Source organism: Heteronotia binoei, chromosome 1 (assembly GCF_032191835.1).
Source record: "Heteronotia binoei isolate CCM8104 ecotype False Entrance Well chromosome 1, APGP_CSIRO_Hbin_v1, whole genome shotgun sequence".
NCBI classification, from domain to species: Eukaryota; Metazoa; Chordata; class Lepidosauria; order Squamata; family Gekkonidae; genus Heteronotia; species Heteronotia binoei.
Window position 1 is genome coordinate 204,101,581 of NC_083223.1, and position 20,801 is coordinate 204,122,381.

A 20,801-nucleotide genomic window follows, 5' to 3' on the forward strand; every position below is an offset into this window, starting at 1 on the left:
GAAGCTTCACTTCCCAAAGTCATGTACACTCAAATACATACAGAATTACACAAGCACCTTTTCTCCACAGTTGCCCATCAACAATCTGAGTTTGGAAACCATTCCCCAAATTTGAACCAGGCATGAGTTGCAGTCCTCCTAGTGGCTTCTTTCGCCTCTGCTTCCCCCCCAAAAGCACAGAGAAGGGCTGCTCATTCCATCTCTCCAGTAATGCCTATATGAGTACTTCTGAGTGTGTTTAGATCATCTCTCCCTCCCTCCCAGTGGCTTTTCTCTCACAACCCTGCTTTCCTTCTCTCTCCCCTGTTGCCTTCCCTTCCTCCCCTCACCTGGTTATCTGGATGGAGCCTCTCACACAGCCAGCTGGTCCCGCTCCCAGGCCTTGCTCAGCTCTAGTCTTTTTTTTTTTTTTTTTGGAATAAACAAATTTATTAGTAACATATGGTAGCAAAACTATATCTACAACTTATAAAAGCTTAAAATGAAAGAAAAAACTTTCTGCCCCACATCTTACTTTTCCCCCACCCCTCCCCCCGTTACTTGACCCCCGCCAGTGTTATTTACTTAAAGAAAGCAAATATTAAAAGTACCCTTAACTATTAAAAAGAAGAAAGAGAAGAAAAGAAGAAGGAAAAAAAACCCCAAAAGTTATATTCTTATTTTAAAAACCTTAATCATTATCAAAGATTGTCCAATGTCCTTTTATTTTCCACTCTTTTTCTACGTATCTTCTGAATTTCTTCCACTCCAACTTAAAAAGTTCCAAATCATAGTCTCTTAATTTTCTTGTTAATTTGTCCATTTCACTCCATAACATAACTTTTGTAACCCAATCCCATTTCTCTGGTATTTTTTCTTGCTTCCACAGCTGCGCATATAATGTCCTAGCAGCTGAGAGCAAGTACCATATTAAAGTTCTGTCTTCTTTTGGAAATTTTTCCATTTGTAATCCCAGCAGAAAAGTCTCTGCCACTTTATTAAATTCATATCCCAAAATCTTAGAAATCTCTTGCTGAATCATTTGCCAAAACATTTTAGCCCTTTCACAAGTCCACCACATATGGTAGAAAGAACCTTCATGCTTTTTACATTTCCAACACCTATCTGGCATCTTGTTGTTCATCTTTGCTAATTTTTTTGGAGTTATATACCATCTATACATCATCTTAAAACAGTTTTCTTTAATACTATGACATGTTGCAAGTTTCATAGAATTTTTCCACAAATATTCCCAAGATTCCATCTTTATTTCTTTATTTACATTAATTGCCCATTTTATCATTTGAGATTTCGCTACTTCATCTTCGGTAGACCATTGTAAGAGTAATTTGTATACTTTTGAAATTAATTTCTCATTATCTCCAAGCAGAACTCTTTCCATTTCTGTTTGCTCCTTCCTTATTCCTTCAGTTTTAATATCATTCTCCACCAAACTTTTTATTTGTTGCATTTGAAACCAGTCATATTTATAACTCAGTTCTTCTGCAGTTTTCAGTTCTATTTTTCCACTTTGTATTTTTAGTATCTGATTGTATGATAGCTGTTTTTCTTTGGCTGTTTTAGCCGTTATCTTTATCACTTCAGCTGGCACTATCCACAAAGGTCTCCTCTCATCACCATATTTCTTATACTTCATCCATGCATTTAATAGATTACTCCTTATATAATGGTGAGAGAAAAGGCCATCCATCTTCTTTTTTCCATAATATAAGTATGCATGCCAGCCAAATTTTTTTCCATGGCCTTCCAACATTAAAAGTTTTTTATTTAACAGCGTTATCCATTCTTTCATCCATACTAAACAAACTGCTTCATGATACAGTTTCAAATCTGGTAATTGGAATCCACCTCTCTCTTTTGCAACTGTCAAGATTTTCATTTTAATCCTTGGTTTCTTCCCAGCCCACACAAATTTTGAGATTTTCCTTCACCATTTATCGAACTGTTTAGCATCTTTCACAATGGGAATAGTTTGAAACAGATACATTATCCTTGGTAGAATGTTCATTTTTATCGCAGCTATTCTGCCCAGCAATGACAAGTTGAGCTTGTTCCATTTTAACATATCTTCCTCTATTCTACGCCATAACTTCTCATAATTATTCTTAAACAAATCCATATTTTTCATTGTTATCTCTACCCCTAGGTACTTTACCTTAGAGGTAACTTCACAGCCCGTTAATCTTTGTAATTCTTGTTGTCTATTTATCTGCATATTCTTGCACAAAATTTTAGATTTTTCTTTATTTATGTACAGTCCCGCCAATTCCCCGAACTCTTGTATTTTCATTAATAACAAAGGTGTAACTTGTATAAGGTTTTCATTTATAAACATTATGTCATCAGCAAATGCTCTGTACTTGTAGGTATAGCCTTCTATTTGTAATCCTACTAGATCTTTTTCTTCTTGAATCTGCATCAATAAGATTTCAAGAGTCATTATGAACAACAATGGTGAAAGCGGGCAACCTTGTCTAGTACCTTTGCTGATTTTCATTTTGTCTGTAAGATCTGCGTTGACACACAACCTTGCCCTTTGTTCAGAATATATTGCTTTTATCATTCTTATAAAGTTTTCTCCAAGCTCCATCTTATCCATTACTGCAAACATAAAGTCCCAGTTTAAATTATCAAATGCTTTCTCTGCATCCGCAAAGAATAATGCTACTTCTTTTTCTGGATGTTTATCATAATATTCTACAATATTTACAACAGTTCTAATATTGTCTCTTATTTGTCTTTTGGGAAGAAAACCAGCTTGATCTTCCTTTATAAAATTTATTAAATATTGTTTAAGTCGTTCTGCCAGAATTCTTGTAAATATTTTGTAGTCGTTATTCAAAAGCGAAATTGGTCTGTAGTTTTTCACATTTGTGGCATCTCTATCTTCTTTAGGTATCAAAGAGATAACGGCTTCTTTCCATGTATTTGGTACATTCCCTTTTGTTCTTACTACATTCATCAGCTTCTGCAATTTTGGTATTAGTTCATCCTTAAAAGTTTTATAATATTTAGCTGTATATCCATCTGGCCCGGGAGCTTTCTCATTTTTCATCGCGTTGATTGCTGCTTCAATTTCTATTTTTTCAATTGGATCATTTAAGACTTTTCTCATATTTTCAGTTAGGGGCTCAATTTTTATTTTTTGTAGATATTCATCTACCTTCTCTCTCTTTACTTCAGCACCTTTAAACAGCTTGGCATAATACTTAAAAAATTCTCTTTTTATTCTCTCTTGAGTAACTACTTCTCTTCCATCTATCACAATCCTACTAATTATTTTGTTTTCTCTCTTTTTCTTCAATTGCCACGCCAAATACTTTCCCGTCTTCTTTGCCCCTTCAAACGCTTTCTGCTGGAGCCTTTTCATACTCCATTCCACTTCTTTGTTTAACAAATGTCTCATTTGAGTTTGTAATATTGAAATTTCCCTTAGAATTTTCTTTTTCCCTGGTCTTTTTCTGAGCTCCCCTTCTTTTTTCTTTATTTCGTTTTGTATGTCCAATAATTGTTTTTCTTTTTTCCTTTTGTCTTTATTATTCAAAGTAATCAACAATCCTCTCACTACCGCTTTATAAGCATCCCAGACCGTCTGAAAGTCAATATCTTCTTTATCATTCATTTGGAAAAATTCCTTAGTTTCTTTTTCTAGAAATGTCACTGTTTCTTTACTCTGAAGCAAATCTTCATTCAGTCTCCATCTCCTCAATCTTTTGGACAGTTTTGTAATCCACATAATTGGGTTGTGATCAGCCCCTATTTTAGGTAGAATCTCTATCTTCCTTGTGATGAGACCTAAGTCTCTGGTTCCCCACAGCATGTCAATTCTGGAAAAGGTCTTATGTCTTGCAGAAAAAAAAGTATAGTCCCGCACTTCAGGATTGAACTTCCTCCATATATCTTCTAAATTTTCTTGTTTAACTAAATCAAAGAAAGACTTTGGCAGTTTCCCTTCTTTCCCATCGTTCTTTTTCCTTCCAGATCTATCCAATGAGTTCTCGACTGTTCCATTAAAGTCTCCCATTAAGAGTATTTGATCATAGGTCAACTCATCTAACTGTTGTATAATGTCTTTAAAAAAACATCCTTTGCACCGTTAGGTGCATATAGTCCCAATAACAACGCTTTTTTCCCACTCAATATTATCTCAACCGCTACAATTCTTCCATCTTTATCTTTAAATACTAACTTTGGTTCCAATTCTTGTTTAATATAAAAAACTACTCCCCTTTTCTTCTGTTCAGCTAATGAAAAAAATTCCATTCCCAATTGTTTGTTCCATAAAAATTTATAATCCTTTTGTTTAATGTGTACTTCTTGCAAACAAATTATATTACAATTTTGCTTCTTGATCCAATGAAATGTTGCCCTTCTTTTTTGTGGCGAATTTAGTCCATTAACGTTCCAAGACAGTAATTTATAATCCATCATGATGCAAATTCTTTATTTTCTTCAAAAAATCTCCTCAGCTCCCGGGCATTTGTAATTGTAACTCTCTTCCCCTGAAGTTCAAAACTCAAACCTTCGGGTATTATCCATCTATACCTTGTGCCATTGTCTTTCAGTTTTTCTGTCAACTTTTTGTATGTTCTCCTGTCGTTTATCACTTGTCTTGGCAGCTCCTTCATGATTCTCACTCTACTGCCTCCTACTATCAGTGACTTTTCAAAGTTTTTGTTCATGATCCTTCCCACCATTTCCTTTGTCATATATCTTACAACAACATCTCTTGGTAAATTGCTTTTCTTGGCAAAAAGCGAGTTAACTCTATACATGTGATCATACATGCTTTTAGTCTCATCAGGGTCTTCGTCTAAAAATTCTGCGATTATTTTTATTATATATCCTTTCAAATCACCATTCTCTTCTTCAGGTACTCCTCTCAGACGTATCTGATTTTCCATTAATTTGCAGTCATGGATTGTCACTTTTTCTTGAATTTTCAACAAGGTGGTATCATGTACTTTAACTTTCTCTTCCACCTCCTGCACTTTCTTAGCTGTTTCCTCAGTTTTTATTTTGAGATCATCCACTTCTTTTTTAATCTCTGAAATAATTTCTTCCTTTGATTCATCTAACATTTTCCTAACTCCTTTCATTATTCTGGCTTCCATGGCATCCAATTGGTCCTGCATTTTCTCTAATGAAAGAGCCCTTGTTCGGGGCTGCCTGGGTTCAGACATTTAGGCAAAAAACAAAGGGATAGAAGAAATAAAAAAAATAAAAATACCAAAAATTTTGGTCTCACAAATTACAAGTTTAACTACCAAATTCAGAAGATCTAAATTTACTCTCTTAGTTAAACTTTATTCTGTCTTCTTCTGAGCTTCCCAGGCCCAGATATAAATTTTTAAAGATTTTTTTCCCTTTAAAAAAATGACGAAATTTTTGACCTCACCAATCTGGAATCTGACAGTCAGGTTCAATAGAGTAGGACTTGCCCTTTCCAGCAAGCCCAATTTTGCTGGTTTCTGAGCCCCCAAAGTCAAGATATTTATCAAAAAAGTCTTTAAAATTTCCAAAATGGCGGCCGCGATTTTTACTCCTTCTTAAAAAAAAATTCCCCTTTTAAAATCACCCTAGGAGCCCACAAATAATGTAGTCATAGTTCCTGTCTTCTTACCCTTTTTCCAGTTGATTCTGTCAATTTTTAAAGTCCCAAATTCTTTTAAAAACGATGTTTTAAATTAGACCTCCCAGCAATGGCTGCCGATGTTTCTCTATGGTATAGAGTAGGCTTTTTTCTTTACTGCTTCCTGCCTCTGTCACCATCAACTCTCATGGAGATCTCACGATACTTGACGTACTTCCTGTCTTGCTCAGAAGTGTTGCAGGTCTGTTCCAGTGTATTCCAGTGCGACGTGGCTGTTTTCTTTTTCAAAACCGCAAGGTAGACTAAACATTAATCGCTTTTCACTTTTTAGCAGTTTTTAGCACTGTCCTTTATATTTAAACAATCCAAACTTCACCCCTGTCAAGTCTGCTATGAATTTCCCAACTAAAATATTAAGTTTGGTTCTGAAGTAAAGGAGTCTGGGAGTTTTACACTGAACACCGAATGCTGCTAGCTAACTTCCCTACCCCCTCCATAGAGAGGCCTTTGTTGTGTAGTCTGCTTTGAAATGCTAACATGTGAACAAGATAGTGGCACCTTCCCAGCCTGGATGTCTGTGGGAGGATGGGGCGGCAAGGTCTCAGTCTGGGAATGAAGGGAGTAGCACCCGAGTGCGAAAATGTGTTGCATAGATTGCCCTCCCCGTAGGAATCCTTTGATCTATACCTTAAATGCTGGTTTAATGCCTATGTATCTCAGTCCTTCAATCTCTGCCATGGTCTTCAGTTCTGATTACAATAAACTTGCAACTCTGTTTTAACAAGAGACTCGTTATTGAATTCAGCCGACTTGACATTTTGAAGGACTCCCTATCTCGGAGTTCAACCTTTCCGGCAACTGAAAAGGCGATGTCCGAACAGTCTCCGGAGAACGGAGAACTCCCGACCAGAGTGGAGGGGGCCGAGACACCCTGGCACATCCATACTGCCAGAAGGACCGCGGCCTCCCCTCCACAGTTTCAGCTGGTGGTGACCCCGCGGCAATACCAGCCAAGGACCTCCACCACGCTGATGGATCAAGCCCCGGTCTGACGGGAGGCGATCATGACCCGCCACACCAAGCGGGTCCAGTTGGCCGAGGCAGCCGCAGCCAACCCGGGCGAAACGAGTGACGGGGCCGGAGCAGCGGGGACTCAGAACCCCGGGAGTGAAGGAGAGGGGGCCGAGTGCGGATCAGATGACGGGGGGGGCGAGGCCCAAGGACCAGGCCGATGAGGACTACCAGGCGTTTCGGGCGATGGTCCGCCGGGAAATCGACGGGGCGGTGAACGACCTCAAGGACCAGATGCAAACGCTGACCGCACAGCTGGGCAGGGCGCTGGGAGTGACTGGGGCCCGCCAGCAGCAACCCGCCTTGACGGGACCCCGGGGACCCCCGAATCAACCGGGCCCCGGCGCCGGGAGCGGCCCCGCAAGCCCCGGGCGCCCCGGCGGCGCCCCCCCTGCTCCGGTCAGGCAAAGAGACCGGGGGGGAGTCGGGAGCTGGATGCCACGTTCGACGGAGATCTGGAGGAAGTGAACTACTTCGCGATCCAGGCGAACAGCTATATGTACTACTGGGGGGACCTGTTCCCCGACGAGATGAGCCGAGTGGACTACCTAGGGTCGAAACTGCGGGGCGCAGCGAAGAAGTGGTATGTGAGCCTGTGCGAGACCAACAGCCCGGTCCTCCACTTCGTAAACACCTTCGTGCAAGCGCTACTAACCCAGTATGAGGACCCCCTGCAAGAGGCCCGGGCGCTGGCGGCGCTGCGGAACATGAAGCAAGGGGCCCGATCCATCCGAGAGTACGCGGCCGACTTCCAGGCCAATGCCACCAGGGCTCGGAATTGGAACGAGGTGATGAAGATCGAGCACTTCACCAACGGGCTGAACCCGAGCATTCTGGATCGGGCACTCACGCAAGCCAGCCCCGACACCCTGGTGGGGTGGATCCAGCTGGCGGGGGAGGTGGAGACCAACCTGAAATGAGTAGCGATGCTGCGCCAAGCACTAGCCGCTGGGAAAGGGGCGCCTAAAGCCACCCCAGGGAAAACCGAGCCACCCAAAGCTAAGAAGCCGGCAGCGGCTGCCCCGGCGGGGCCCCGCCGTTGTTTCCGATGCGGAGACCCGAACCATTTGGCTTCCAGTTGCCCCCAGCCCGCCACCGGGGCCGCCCCGGCGCAGGGCGCGACCCGTCCAGGCACCCCCGGCCCCAAGAAAACCGCGGGCCGCCCTAAGGATGCGGCGAAGGGCAGCGTGCTCCTGGTGCAAGAGGACCTGCAAGAGGAAGAGGTGCATCTGTCCGCGGAGCTGGCCGAGCTGGCTTGGGAAGAGGAGCCGGCGGGAAACGACGCCGACCTGCTTTGAACGGTGCCAACCAGCAGGTCGACCGGGAGGAGGCACCACTAACGGTGAGACCCACGGGAAGATTGTATTTTATAATGGTCAAGCTGTTGAACCCAAAACTAAAAAGGTTCCTGCAGATCCGAGCCCTCATAGACTCGGGCTGTTATAGGGAGCTAATCTCCCCCAAGGTGGTGGAGGCCCTGGGGTTGGAACGCTTGCGGCTGCCCCACCCCATGCATTTTGAACAGATGGACGAGTCAGTGATGGGGGGGGGGAACCCTGCATGCAAGAAACTGAGCCGTGCCCACTGGGGATTGAGGACCACTGGGACTCAGAGACGTTTGTGATTGCGCCCGCCTGTGGCTACCCCGTGGTCCTGGGAGTGGGGTGGTTGGAGAAGCACGAGCCCCTCATTCGCTGGAGAGCCCAGACCATCAGATTCCCCAACCCAGGCTGCAGCCAACATCTTTGGCAAGCGGCGTGGGGGCCACGAGCGCCGGCCGCTCGAGAGAGAGCGTGCGTCCTGGTGGAAGAGGTGCACCACGTCCCGGACGCTTACCGCGACTTGATGGAAGTATTTAGTGAGCGGGAGGCCAACCAGCTGCCCCCCCACCGGAGCACAGACTGTGCGATAGAACTGATTCCTGGGGAAAACCTTCCCAAAGCCAAACTCTACCAAATGGGGTGGGCTGAGAAGAAGGAGCTGCGCAAGTTTCTGGACTTAAACTTGAAAAGGGGGTTCATCAGACCCGCGACGGCCCCCCACGCAGCCCCAGTGTCGTTTAGGAAGAAGAAGGACAATAGTCTTAGGCTTTGCACTGACTTTCGCGGGATTAACGCGATTTCCATGTCCAATGCCTACCCCATCCCCCTCATCAAAGACTTGTTAGGCACGGTGGCGGGGGGGGGAATTTTCACAAAGCTGGACCTGCGGGACGCGTACTTCCGAGTGCGCATCAAAGAGGGGGATGAATGGAAGACGGCGTTTAACACACCGATGGGACAATTTGAATACTTGGTCATGCCGTTTGGACTGCAGGGGGCACCGGGTGTGTTTATGAATTTCATAAATGATGTATTGCAGAAGTTTCTGTACAAGGGGGTGGTGGTGTACCTTGATGACATCATTATTTATTCTCAAGATGAGCAGTCCCATGTAAAGCTAGTGAGGGAAGTGTTGACCACCCTGCTGGAGCACCAGCTTTATGCCAAACTGTCCAAATGTGAGTTCCATCGCACGGAACTAGACTATCTGGGCTTCCGGGTATCTGGGGACGGACTGGCCATGGACCCAGCCAAAGTGCAGGCAGTCCTAGAGTGGGCCCCCCCGAGGACACGTAGACAGCTCCAAAGTTTCCTCGGATTCGCGAATTTCTATAGGGGATTCATTGAGGGGTTCGCCCAAATCGCCTTACCCCTGACCGATCTCCTAAAGACGAAGGGAAAAGGGGAGGAAGCGAAGCGACCCGGGGCCCGGCTGAATTGGACACCAACCTGTCAGGCGGCTTTTGACCGGCTCAAACAACTATTCACAAGCGAGCCGATGCTAAGCCACCCAGACGAGCAGAAGGGGTTCGTGGTCCAATGCGACGCCTCCGATGTCGCCGTAGGAGCCATTCTCATGCAGAAAGATGGGGAGGGGAAACAAAGACCCTGCGCCTACATCTCGCGAAAGTTCTCGGAGGAACAGAGGAACTGGTCGGTGTGGGACAAAGAGGCTTTCGCTGTCATGTTTGCGCTAAAGACTTGGAGGTCATGGTTGGAGGGAGCCAGGGTGCCCTTTGAGATCTGGACGGACCATAAGAATTTGGAGGCGCTAACGGGGAAAAGGAAATTGAGTGAAAAACAGATCAGGTGGACGGGGTTCTTCTCCAAGTTTGACTTCACCCTGAAGCACATCCCGGGGACCCGAAATTTTTTAGCAGATGCCCTGTCCAGGCTCCCACAGCATGAAAGCCAGAGGGAGGAGGTAGTAGACTCCCTGATCCCCCCCACACAAGTAGCAGCTATGGTCACCACTCGCTCGCAGAGGAAAAAAGAATTGAGCGGGCTAAGTAAGGAGCGCATCGCCCTAGAGGCCGAACGGGAGGGAGGTGGGCGGCCAGAGGGGGTGCAAAAGAGAAAAGACGGCCTTTGGTACAAGGGGGAGAAACTATACATCCCGGAATCGTTAAGAAAAGAAATTCTTCAACTGTGTCACTGTTCCAAACTAGCGGGGCACTTCGGCTACGTCAAAACCCTGCACTTAGTGCACCGGCAGTTTTGGTGGCCGTCCCTAAAGAAAGATGTCTCAGAGTTTGTGGCCGGTTGCCCTGTGTGTGTAATGGCAAAAAAGAGGGGAGGGAAACCCCGGGGCTCCTGCAACCGTTAGAAACAGCGAAACGGCCATGGGCCATAGTGTCTATGGACTTCATAGTCGAGCTGCCATCCTCCCGGGGAAAAACAGTCATACTCGTGGTAGTGGACACGTTTTCAAAACAAGCCCACTTCATCCCCTGCAGTCAGTTGCCCACGGCCAAGAAGTTAGCGGCCTTATTTTTCAACCACGTGGCCAAACACCACTCCATCCCAGACAAGGTCATAAGCGACAGGGGGCCTCAGTTCGTTGCCACCTTCTGGCGGGAGTTTTGTAAACTGTTAGGGATGGAACAAGGGTTGAGCTCCGCCTATCACCCCCAGACGGACGGACAGACAGAGAGAGTGAACGGGGTGCTAGAGCAATACCTACGGTGCTTCGTCAGCCTACGCCAATCCGACTGGGTGGACCTCCTCCCCTTTGCAGAATACGCTTACAACAACAGCGCCCATAGCTCCACTAAAGCGTCTCCCTTTGCAACCGTCTTTGGGTATGAGGGGAGGCCGATCCCCATGTTACCAGGAGGGGAGGGATTGACGGGCTCAAGTTTCGAACAGTGGTGGCAAGGTCCCAGCCAGTGTTGGCCAGCTATACAAGAAAACCTGAAGCTGGCCAAAGAGGCATATAAAAAGCAGTACGATAAAAACCTTGTGCCAGTGTGGGACTTGAAGGTGGGGGATTCCGTGTTTCTGTCAACAAAAAACCTGCCCCTGGCACAACCGTCTAGAAAACTGGCTTTTAAGTTCCTGGGGCCATTTAAGATCAAGCGGGTAATTAACCCAGTGACAGTAGAACTCGACCTCCCCCCTGCTCTTGGTAAAGTCCACCCTGTTTTTCATTGCAGCCTGCTGCGCCGATGCCCGGAGCCGTCCAAATGGCACTCACAAGATTCGCCAACCCTCCTCCCGAAGGGGGAGTGCCGAAGCCTTTCGGGGCCCAAGTTACTGAGCCATAAATGTGAATTGCCATCCTCGCGGGCCCGCCTGGCAGGGGGGGCCTAGGGGGGGCAGTATGTCAAGTCTGCTATGAGTTTCCCAACTAAAATATTAAGTTTGGTTCTGAAGTGAAGGAGTCTGGGAGTTTTACACTGAACACCGAATGCTGCTAGCTAACTTCCCTACCCCCTCCATAGAGAGGCCTTTGTTGTGTAGTCTGCTTTGAAATGCTAACATGTGAACAAGATAGTGGCACCTTCCCAGCCTGGATGTCTGTGGGAGGATGGGGCGGCAAGGTCTCAGTCTGGGAATGAAGGGAGTAGCACCCAAATGCGAAAATGTGTTGCATAGATTGCCCTCCCCGTAGGAATCCTTTGATCTATACCTTAAATGCTGGTTTAATGCCTATGTATCTCAGTCCTTCAATCTCTGCCATGGTCTTCAGTTCTGATTACAATAAACTTGCAACTCTGTTTTAACAAGAGACTCGTTATTGAATTCAGCCGACTTGACACCTTCTTCTACTTGCAAGCTTTATATTTTTTTTCTTTTCCCCACCTTTAATTGGTCCCTTTAAGCTGTAAATAGCTCCGGAGTGAAAAGAAAACTTCTGTATCTTTTTCTCCACTTATCCAAGTTTCCACTGGTCTTCCAAAGCTTTAGTTGTTTAGAAATGTCCAAGAAGGTTAGGATCCTGACGAGCTTATGTCAAATCAATGACTCTGAAAACTGTTGCAGACGTTGACTATGCAAACTTCCCGAGACCCCTCAAAGCCTCAAAAAAAGTCCCCCTTCAGGGCTTCTTTTCAGCCAAGGTAAATCTCTTATCAAAGTTTCTGTGCAAGTCTTGGACCTTTCTCTCACTGAGAAAGGTAGGCAGTGGGCATTGATTTGCCCTCTACTACCCCGAACAAAAGTTTCAGCCTGCTCCCGTTATGAGAGACAGTTCAGCTCGGCATTTTCCTTCCCCGGAAGTCATCTGCTCAGCTCTAGTCTTGACACCATCAGGCTACATGTTGCCAGACAACGTGGCTAAATGTCTGCCCAAAAGAGGGAGAGGTTGGTCACTGGGAGGCAGTTGAGCTGTTGCCCAGCTGTCCCTCTCCCCAGAATGCACTGAGAGGGCTATAAAGATGAAAAAGAGGTGGGCTTGCAAACAGGGGAAGTTGCCTGTCTGGGCAAGTGGGGACACAGGAAGAGGAAAGGGTGGCAGAAAAAAAGCAAGGCTGCAATGAGCCAAGCAAAGTGCCCAGATCCAAGACCCCCAATGGTGGAGAGATGTTCACTTGCAGGGGAATCGGGGCCAAGGGCACCTGGACACAGCACCCAATCAAGAAGTCAGGCATGTACCCAGCAGCAGGGAGGGGTCCAGGCACTGCTTGGAGACATTGCCCGGACATAGGGTTGGCATTGTCTCTTGCCACAGAGGCACTGCCAGGCCCCAAGGGGAGAGGAGGGCTCTGAGTTCCCCAGAACTGAGTGCCTCTGAGTCCTGGGATTAGGAGAAGGGAGGAAACGAGCTAGCAGCCACTGCTCCACCAGCCCAAACAGGTGTCGCCAGAAGGCCACCAACCACGCTGGCAGAGAGACCATGCTGTGCCAATGGTTCCCCGGGCTGCCCCCCATCCCAGCAAGGCTGAAGAGCCACCCACCACCCCAGCGTCTTCATTGTGGGGGCAGCAGCAGTTATCCTCCAGCTTATCCTGGCCTGACACAGGACTGCTGCGGTGGGCCTAAACTGCTGCTGGCTGGCTGCCTTCCCTCCCTCACTCACCAGTCTTTCAAAGTGGAGAGGGAGGTGGCTGATGGAGGTAGGTGAGGAGGACACAAGGGGGTGATAATGCAGGGGGGATGCCAGAGCTTCTAGCACAGCTCTGGGGCACTCTTGCTAGAAATGAAGCCTGGTAACCCCCAGATGTTCAGAACAGTATACGTTTGATAATGGGGGGGGGGGGTAGTTAATTCCTCAAAGTCAATGGTGCCTGTAGATGTCATAAACAAGAAAAAAGTGGGGAGGTGAGACAGTTAACCAAGGAAAAGAAAACACCGAATGGGTGTCCCTCAGGGGAGGCATGGTGGCTCAGTGGTAGAGCATCTGCTTGGTAAGCAGAAGGTCCCAGGTTCAATCCCCGGTATCTCCAAAAAGGGTCCAGGCAAATAGGTGTGAAAAACCTCAGCTTGAGACCCTGGAGAGCTGCTGCCAGTCTGAGTAAACAATACTGACTTTGATGGACCAAGGGTCTGATTCAGTATAAGGCAGCTTCATATGTTCATATGCCCAGGGGAGCTGAAAGGGCAATAGCGCTTGTGGCCAAAGGAGGGAAGCCCAGATGTAGGACAGATGGTTCAGAAGGGGCTGGGAAATGGACAATTGGGTTGCTATGGGAGTAAGAACAAATAATTTAAAAGTGAATCCAACAGGTATAAAATATCTGTTCAGTGCCACCAAAATATTTTCTCCTATCTAGCTGTGATTAATTATTAATTGTAAAATGAATAAAATGAGGAATTTTCGCACTAGTATTTCAGCAGTGCTGATAGGTTTGTATAAGTAATGTAAGAATGTAAGTAAAGTAAAAATATAAGTTCTGTATAAGTTAAATAAGAATGTAAGTTCTGAGATAGCATTTTACAATACTTCAAATGACTGTTCTGTTTGTGTTACGTATACACTGGACTAATCTGCTTGAGAAGGTTGAAACATACAATAATTATTTGATTGCTCAAGCGCATGATTTATCCCAACAGCATCCGACAAGAAGTCCTCACTTAAAAGGCTATTCAAAAATCATTTCCATGCAAATTTTACTTTTAAAAGAATGTATGTGTGTTGTGAAGAAAGAGTGAGAATTTACTTGAGAACGTGTTTTATTTTTTTTTTAAAAAAAATCATGCTCATAAATAAGTGATCATATGTTATAAAGGAAGAATTTCACTTAATATTAGCCTGAAGGCATAACACAGTGTTCATATTGGGAAGCAATCTTTCATTTAGCCATGAGGATTATCATACCAGACAGGTCCTTTTTGAAAGAAAACAAAACTAAAATATAGTGTAACTCTGTATCAGTACAGCGATATCCCTTCACTAATGAAGACCTCACAGTGTCAAGGGATATGTGAAATATTAATTCAGAATATTTTAATGTAAAATATCCTTAAGAGCCAGTAATTATCAAAATAAAAATACTGTTATTTTATTAAATTATAGTAGTATAAAACGTCATTGCATATGTCGTAGCAGTATTATTAATACCAGTTCTAAACTGATATGTGCATTTTCTTTTGACATTTCTTTCCCAAGAAAGAGATATTTTTTAACATAACGTCTCTTCGTTTGCTAAATTTAGGTGTGTTGTAATGGGATTCTGTACAACAGTACACCTGGCTTCCAGTGTTGTGAGGATAAGTACATCCAAGATATTAATGCATCAAGCATTTGTTGTGGTGGTCAGATGTTTGCTGTTCAACCAGACTATCAGTGTTGTGGTGGCTATTACACAAGAGTATTGGCAGGTAAGAGGCAAGTCCCTCAAAATATTTAGTAGAGATTGTGCAATATAGTATTTAAAGAACACGTATTAATATCTAAGGGTGACTTTGGTCTACTATGGAAATCTTAACCTTATCTAAGTTTGGTAAATCAACATAGAGCTAACATTCTGACTTCTCAGCCAGCACTACCTCCATTTTGTCTGGATTAAACTTCAGTTTGTTAATCCTCAACTATGTGATCGCAGCCTTGGAGATACCAGCCTGGAGATATCAGCCCATGCTAATCCTTCACATAGGCTTCCAGATCCTTCAATAATGAGATATAAAATTTAGATTATCAATTTGGAAATAGTTAGGCCTAAACTGAAGTCTCCACAAAAGGTGGGGCCTAGAAATCTCCAGGAATTACAACTGATTTCCAGCAACAAAGATCAGTTCTAGAGAAAATGGATGACCTTTGCAGGGTGAGCTATGATAGTATGTCCCACTAAGGTGCCTCCCCAAGCTCCACTCCCAAATTTCCAGGAATTTCCTAACCTAGAGTTGGTAACCTTATGTGGATGGGTTTGCACTCCTTAAAGGATCAGGTGTGCCTCTTGTGAGAACTTTTAGATTTAGGACTGCTGATACACACACACACACACACACACAAGTGGTATTTGTAGTTTATAGCAACCTTTCCTGGAAATAGTTGATCTCCCCAATTTATTTTTAATTTAATTTTTAGATTTAAATCCCACCCTTTCCCATAGTTTAGTAACATCATCTAGTTCATTTAAGTGGTCAATACATGGGATTGTTGAAGGAAAATCTTCATGAACTTCACCTGGTGCAGAGTATTGTAGCTAACTTATTAACTGGAACTGACAACCATGAACATATCAGAACAATGTTAAACATGGCTACTGGTTTCCAGTGTATATCTAGACACAATTCAGAGTGGGTGGCTACTGATAGCGCTTTTTCTTAGTGGCACCTAGATTATGGAATGTTCTACCTGGACAATAGGCATCATAATTATCTTTTAGATGCTAGGCAAAATGCATATTATTAAAAGATCCTACTTGTATTTCTGGTACAATAGAGAAATCTGTATTTTCATTGTTATATTTTTGTGTGTTTTTTATGATATTTCTGTATTGTTCTGTATATATTTGTTTAAAATATTGCATAAGCATAGAATTGCCAGCTTCCAGGTGCCAACAGGGGTTCGCTCGCTTTTGGCGGCTTCAATCCACCACTGGCCAGCTGGCCAGTGTGGGAAACCCCACACCCAAACAGGGATGACACACAGGTGACGCTCTAGGTTTTGGGGGGCAAACTGTTTGGATTTGAAGGCAAAAAATTAGAGGTTTGTCCCAAAATCAGAGTGCTGCACGTGATGTCACTGATGCAATGACATCAATTCTTAGTGATGTCATTGCATTGGGGACATCACTCGCGATGTTCCATCCACCTTTGGAATGTCCACCAAATCCCCCTGCTATGACAACAAGGGGACCTGACAACTATAGCATAGACATTAGAACCAGAAAAATATCTATGTTGTCACACCCAGAGGTTTTTTTGAGCAGGAATGCACAGGAACACAGTTCCAGCTGGCTTGACATCAGGGGGTGTGGTCTAATGTCCAAATGAATTCCTGCTGACTTTTTGTACAAAAAAGCCCTATGTGAAACAATGGTGACATCAGAGGATGTGACCTAAAATGCAAATGAGTTCCTGCTGGGCTTTTTCTACAAAAAAAGACCTGGTCCCAACAAATATCAGCTTAAAGCCATCACAGCAACACAGATCATCTAAAGTCCATTGACTTAAGACTGCCTTCCAGGTTCTCCTGAACACATGCATTGAGGGGTAGTCCTTAATTCCTCAGATAGCCCATTTCAGATCACCAGTGTAACCAGGGCTTTTTTTGTAGAAAAAACCCTGCAGGAACTCATTTGCATATTAGGCCATACCCCCAGACACCAAGCCAGCTGGAACTGTGTTCCTGTGTGTTCCTGCTCAAAAAAAGCCCTAAATGTAACCATGGAAAACCCCAGGATGGGTTGCCACTAATCACATCTCTCTAATGAGATATTGCAGAACATTTACAGATCTTCTTCGTGGTCTCTGTGCATCACACTTATGGGAGAAGGCGCCGGCGCCGATCACGATCGGTAACTTCAAAGCCGCGGATTTCCGCGCCCCCGTCCCGGTGCGCATGCGCAAGCACTCCCCTCCCTGCGCATGCCCACCAGGACAGGAGCGGACATCCCGCCAGTTCTCTTCTGACCGCCGCTGGGATCAGTCGATCTTCGCACCGGTCGGTGGATTTCTTCTTGCTGTTTGGATTTCCTTCTAGCTGTTCGTCTTTCGTCTGTCAGTGAGTGGGGAGGAATAGGCGTTTGTTATTTTTCCTATTTCCTGTTTCCCTTTTTCCCTTTTCCCCCCCTTAGCCTTCCCCCCCTCACCCCCCGCGCTTTCCGCGCATGGAAAAGCGCTGGGGATTTTTCAAGAGGTGCAGGAAGTGTGGCAGTAAAATCGCCCCTCCGGACGGCCACACTCTGTGCCTACTCTGCCTTGGGGAAGCGCATAGACCGGACTCTTGCCCTCATTGCGCAAAATTCTCCAGGCAAACGAGAAAAAACCGAGCTGCTCGCCTCGCGGCAGCCTTAATTGAGCGAGTGCTGACCCCTCGCGAAATGGCGTCGTCATCCGAAAACGCGCCAAATTCTTCGGTGTCGACGGTCGATGTCGACAAGACTCCCTCCGATGCCGATCGCCCCCTGAAAGAGCGGGCTCGGCCTCGAGGTCGGATACCTCCACACCAGCCAAGAGGCCCAAGGAGGTAGAAGAGGATTCTTCGGAGCCGAAGAAGAGGAAGAAGACGGACAAGCAGAAGCATACCGAATCTGCCTCACGCTCTGTCCCGAAGTCTCCATCCATCCCGAAGGAATTACTTGTCCCGCCGCTGAAGCTACTCGCATCGCCGCGTCGACAGCAGAGCCCGCCTAGACTGCAGTCGATGTCGACGCAGATTGCCATCTCGTCGGACTCCGACCACGACCTCGACCCAGCTCAGAGGTCGGTGAGGGGGGAGAGTCCTCTGGATGTTCAGTTGGAGCAGCGCAGCCCCCGAGACCGTGCCGGAGACGTCAAGCGGGATCGGTCTCGGAGCCCCCGCAGAGTCTCACCCTTGGTTCTGAGACGTGAATCGGTACCGAAGGACCGATCGGGCAGCTCGCATCGGGACAGGTCTTGGAGCCCCCGACACCGAAGAGACTTCAGAGTGTCGAGAGACAGATCTCCGGAAGATCCATCCCCTAGGAGACGTCAGGACTCGCCAGGGCGAAAGACCACTCCCCCGCTGTCGTGGGACCAGCGTCAATGGCAGTACCTTTATGGGTCCTGCCCGATGCCCACGATGTTCCCATGGTTTCCTCCTCGACAACCTGACTGGGACCAACGCTCGGAGGCATCTCATCGGTCGAGAACGTCCTATCGACCACGGATGAGATCCCCATCTGCATCGGTATCGAAGCCCCCGGTGGAAGACCCTCCTAAGAAGAAGTCACCACCCAAACCTCCTGCGAAGGACGCAACGCCACCAGACCCGCATCGGGACCGAGCGTCGCACCCGTCCGAGCAGTCGGAATCTCCCGAGGCATCACCGAGATCGTCGGGAGACTCGGTACTGGAGGATCCTGGTCCATCCTCCCCGGAAGACAGCCCTCCCTCCAACAAGGTCGGTGAGGATCAACCCATTTCCCCTTCGGAGGACTTAAAATCTTACGGGGACTTGGTGAAAAGAATGGCCCAATCCCTATCCCTCTCTACGATCCAGCCACAGCCTGTCATTACGGACACTGTGTTCGACATCGTGCAAAGGGATACATCATCGGCGGTCGCCCTCCCAATGACGACGGTGCTGCTGCATACGGCCAAAGCTTCGTGGGACAAGCCGGCATCGACGCCCATATCTTCGCGCAGGCTTGACCACATGTACCGCGTACAGGAGTCTACAGCCGATTTCCTGTTCAACCATCCGAGACCAAACTCCGTGGTTGTGGCATCTTCATCTAAGGCCCGTAAGACCCATGCTTCCCCCCCAGACAAGGAGGGAAAGAAACTTGACGGTTTGGGCCGAAGGGTCTACTCGGCCGGGGCGTTAGGCCTGAAGGTGGCTAATTACGCCGCATGTATGGGGCGATACCAATACGCCATTTGGGACCAAATCTCCACACTACTGCCTGGACTCCCAGAACAGACCAAAACCGCTATCAGGAAGCTTCAGGCAGAGGGCATGACGGTGGCCAAGCAACAGCTCAATTCCGCCAGGCATGCCGGCGACATTGCAGCGAAAACCCTCACGGCAGCTGTTACACTAAGGAGGCACTCTTGGCTTAGGTCTACGGCTCTGCAAGCGGATACCCAAGCATACGTTGAGGACTTGCCGTTTGACGGAAAAGGGCTGTTCAGTGCTAACACTGATACAGTCCTGCAGGAAATGGATAAAAGCATCCGCACATCCAGAAACCTTGGGGTCCCAGCTTCCTCTAGGCAGCAGACCAAACGTTCCTGGTCGCGAGCTTGGCCTAAGAAGTCTTTTCCCAAGCAGTCGACTGAGCAGCAGTGGAGGCCTAAGTCCACGGCTCCCTTCTCCAAACCACAGTACGGCAACAAGTCTAAGTACTCCCCAACCTCCTCCCAATCGTCTCGCCAGAAGGGAAACCGACAACCTAAGCAGGGACTTTGACTCTGTTCTCCCTTCTTGCCCCCGCCCTTGCTCTTTTTTGGACCGCACCCGGCTCTGGCCTTTTTACAACGCGTGGGCGGCAATAACATCAGACCAGTGGGTTTTATCGATAGTCCGGCTGGGCTATCAAATAGAATTCCAACAGGAACCAAGGGTTCCAACATTCGTCTACACCACTCCGTCTCCGACACTTCAAAAAGAAGTAACTGCCCTCCTTCAGAAAGAGGCCATAGAACGGGTCCCGTCGGACCAATTAAGACTGGGGTTCTACTCCCGCTATTTTGCAGTCCCCAAGAGGGATGGTGGTCTTCGGCCCATCATGGACCTGCGGGGCCTCAACCTGTACATACCACACCAAAAGTTTCGCATGACGTCGCTACCCAGCATACTTCCGTTGTTGAATCTCGGGGATTGGATGGCGACCCTGGACCTGCAGGACGCTTACTTTCATGTAAGCATCCACCCATCCCACAGGAAATTCCTCAGGTTCTCCATCGGGACTATGCATTACCAGTACAGGGCCCTCCCATTCGGGTTGTCGACAGCCCCCAGGGTCTTTACGAAGATCATGGTAGTGGTAGCGGCTCATCTCAGACTACAGGGTGTAGCGGTGTATCCGTACATCGACGACTGGCTTCTGGTGGCCGAATCAGAGGCCAGTCTTCTCCGGCACATCACAATGACTCTTTCCCTTCTAGAAGAACTCGGCTTGAAGGTGAATGCGGCGAAGTCCTGTCTCCAGCCCTCTCAGAGAGTACAATTTATAGGGGCTATCCTGGACACGCAGTTGTGCAAGGCCTTCCTCCCAGAGAACAGGGCGAAGGACATCATGGACTTGGTGCAGGTTTTCCTGGAGAGCGAATCGGTCACAGCCCTTCAGGTACAGCGGATGCTGGGCCTGATGGCATCCACTACAGCGGTGCTGACCTTTGCCAGGTTCCACATGCGGATCCTTCAGCTGTGGTTCCTGGGGGTCTTCAACTGTGTGCGAGACTCCCCTCGTCGCAGACTATTCCTTCCCGAGGGTGTGCGCAGGACTCTGCTCTGGTGGCAGCACAAGGGCAACTTATTGCAAGGGGCCCCCTTCCACAAACCACGCCCGACTGTCACTCTGACCTCGGATGCGTCCCTGTGGGGATGGGGAGCGCATGTAAGCGGACTATGTGTGGGCGACAGATGGCCCAAGGACCATTTGCAATACCACATCAACTTCCTGGAGCTACTGGCGATCCATCATGCGCTCCTCTCCTTTCGGCACCTGCTGGTAGGGCAGACGGTTGCGGTTCTGACGGACAACACCACGGCACTTGCGTACATAAACCGTCAGGGCGGC

At 47.0% G+C, this 20,801-nt stretch overlaps 1 protein-coding gene across 1 annotated transcript in view; it reads left to right on the forward strand.

Annotated features, from left to right (window-relative positions):
* USH2A (usherin) overlaps positions 1-20,801 on the forward strand; it is a 1,244,521-nt gene that overhangs the window by 960,297 nt on the left and 263,423 nt on the right. Inside the window, exon 49 of the mRNA XM_060246775.1 lies at positions 14,583-14,748. Within this exon, the coding sequence (XP_060102758.1) occupies positions 14,583-14,748 (166 nt within the window). The remainder of the gene's footprint in view (positions 1-14,582; positions 14,749-20,801) is intronic.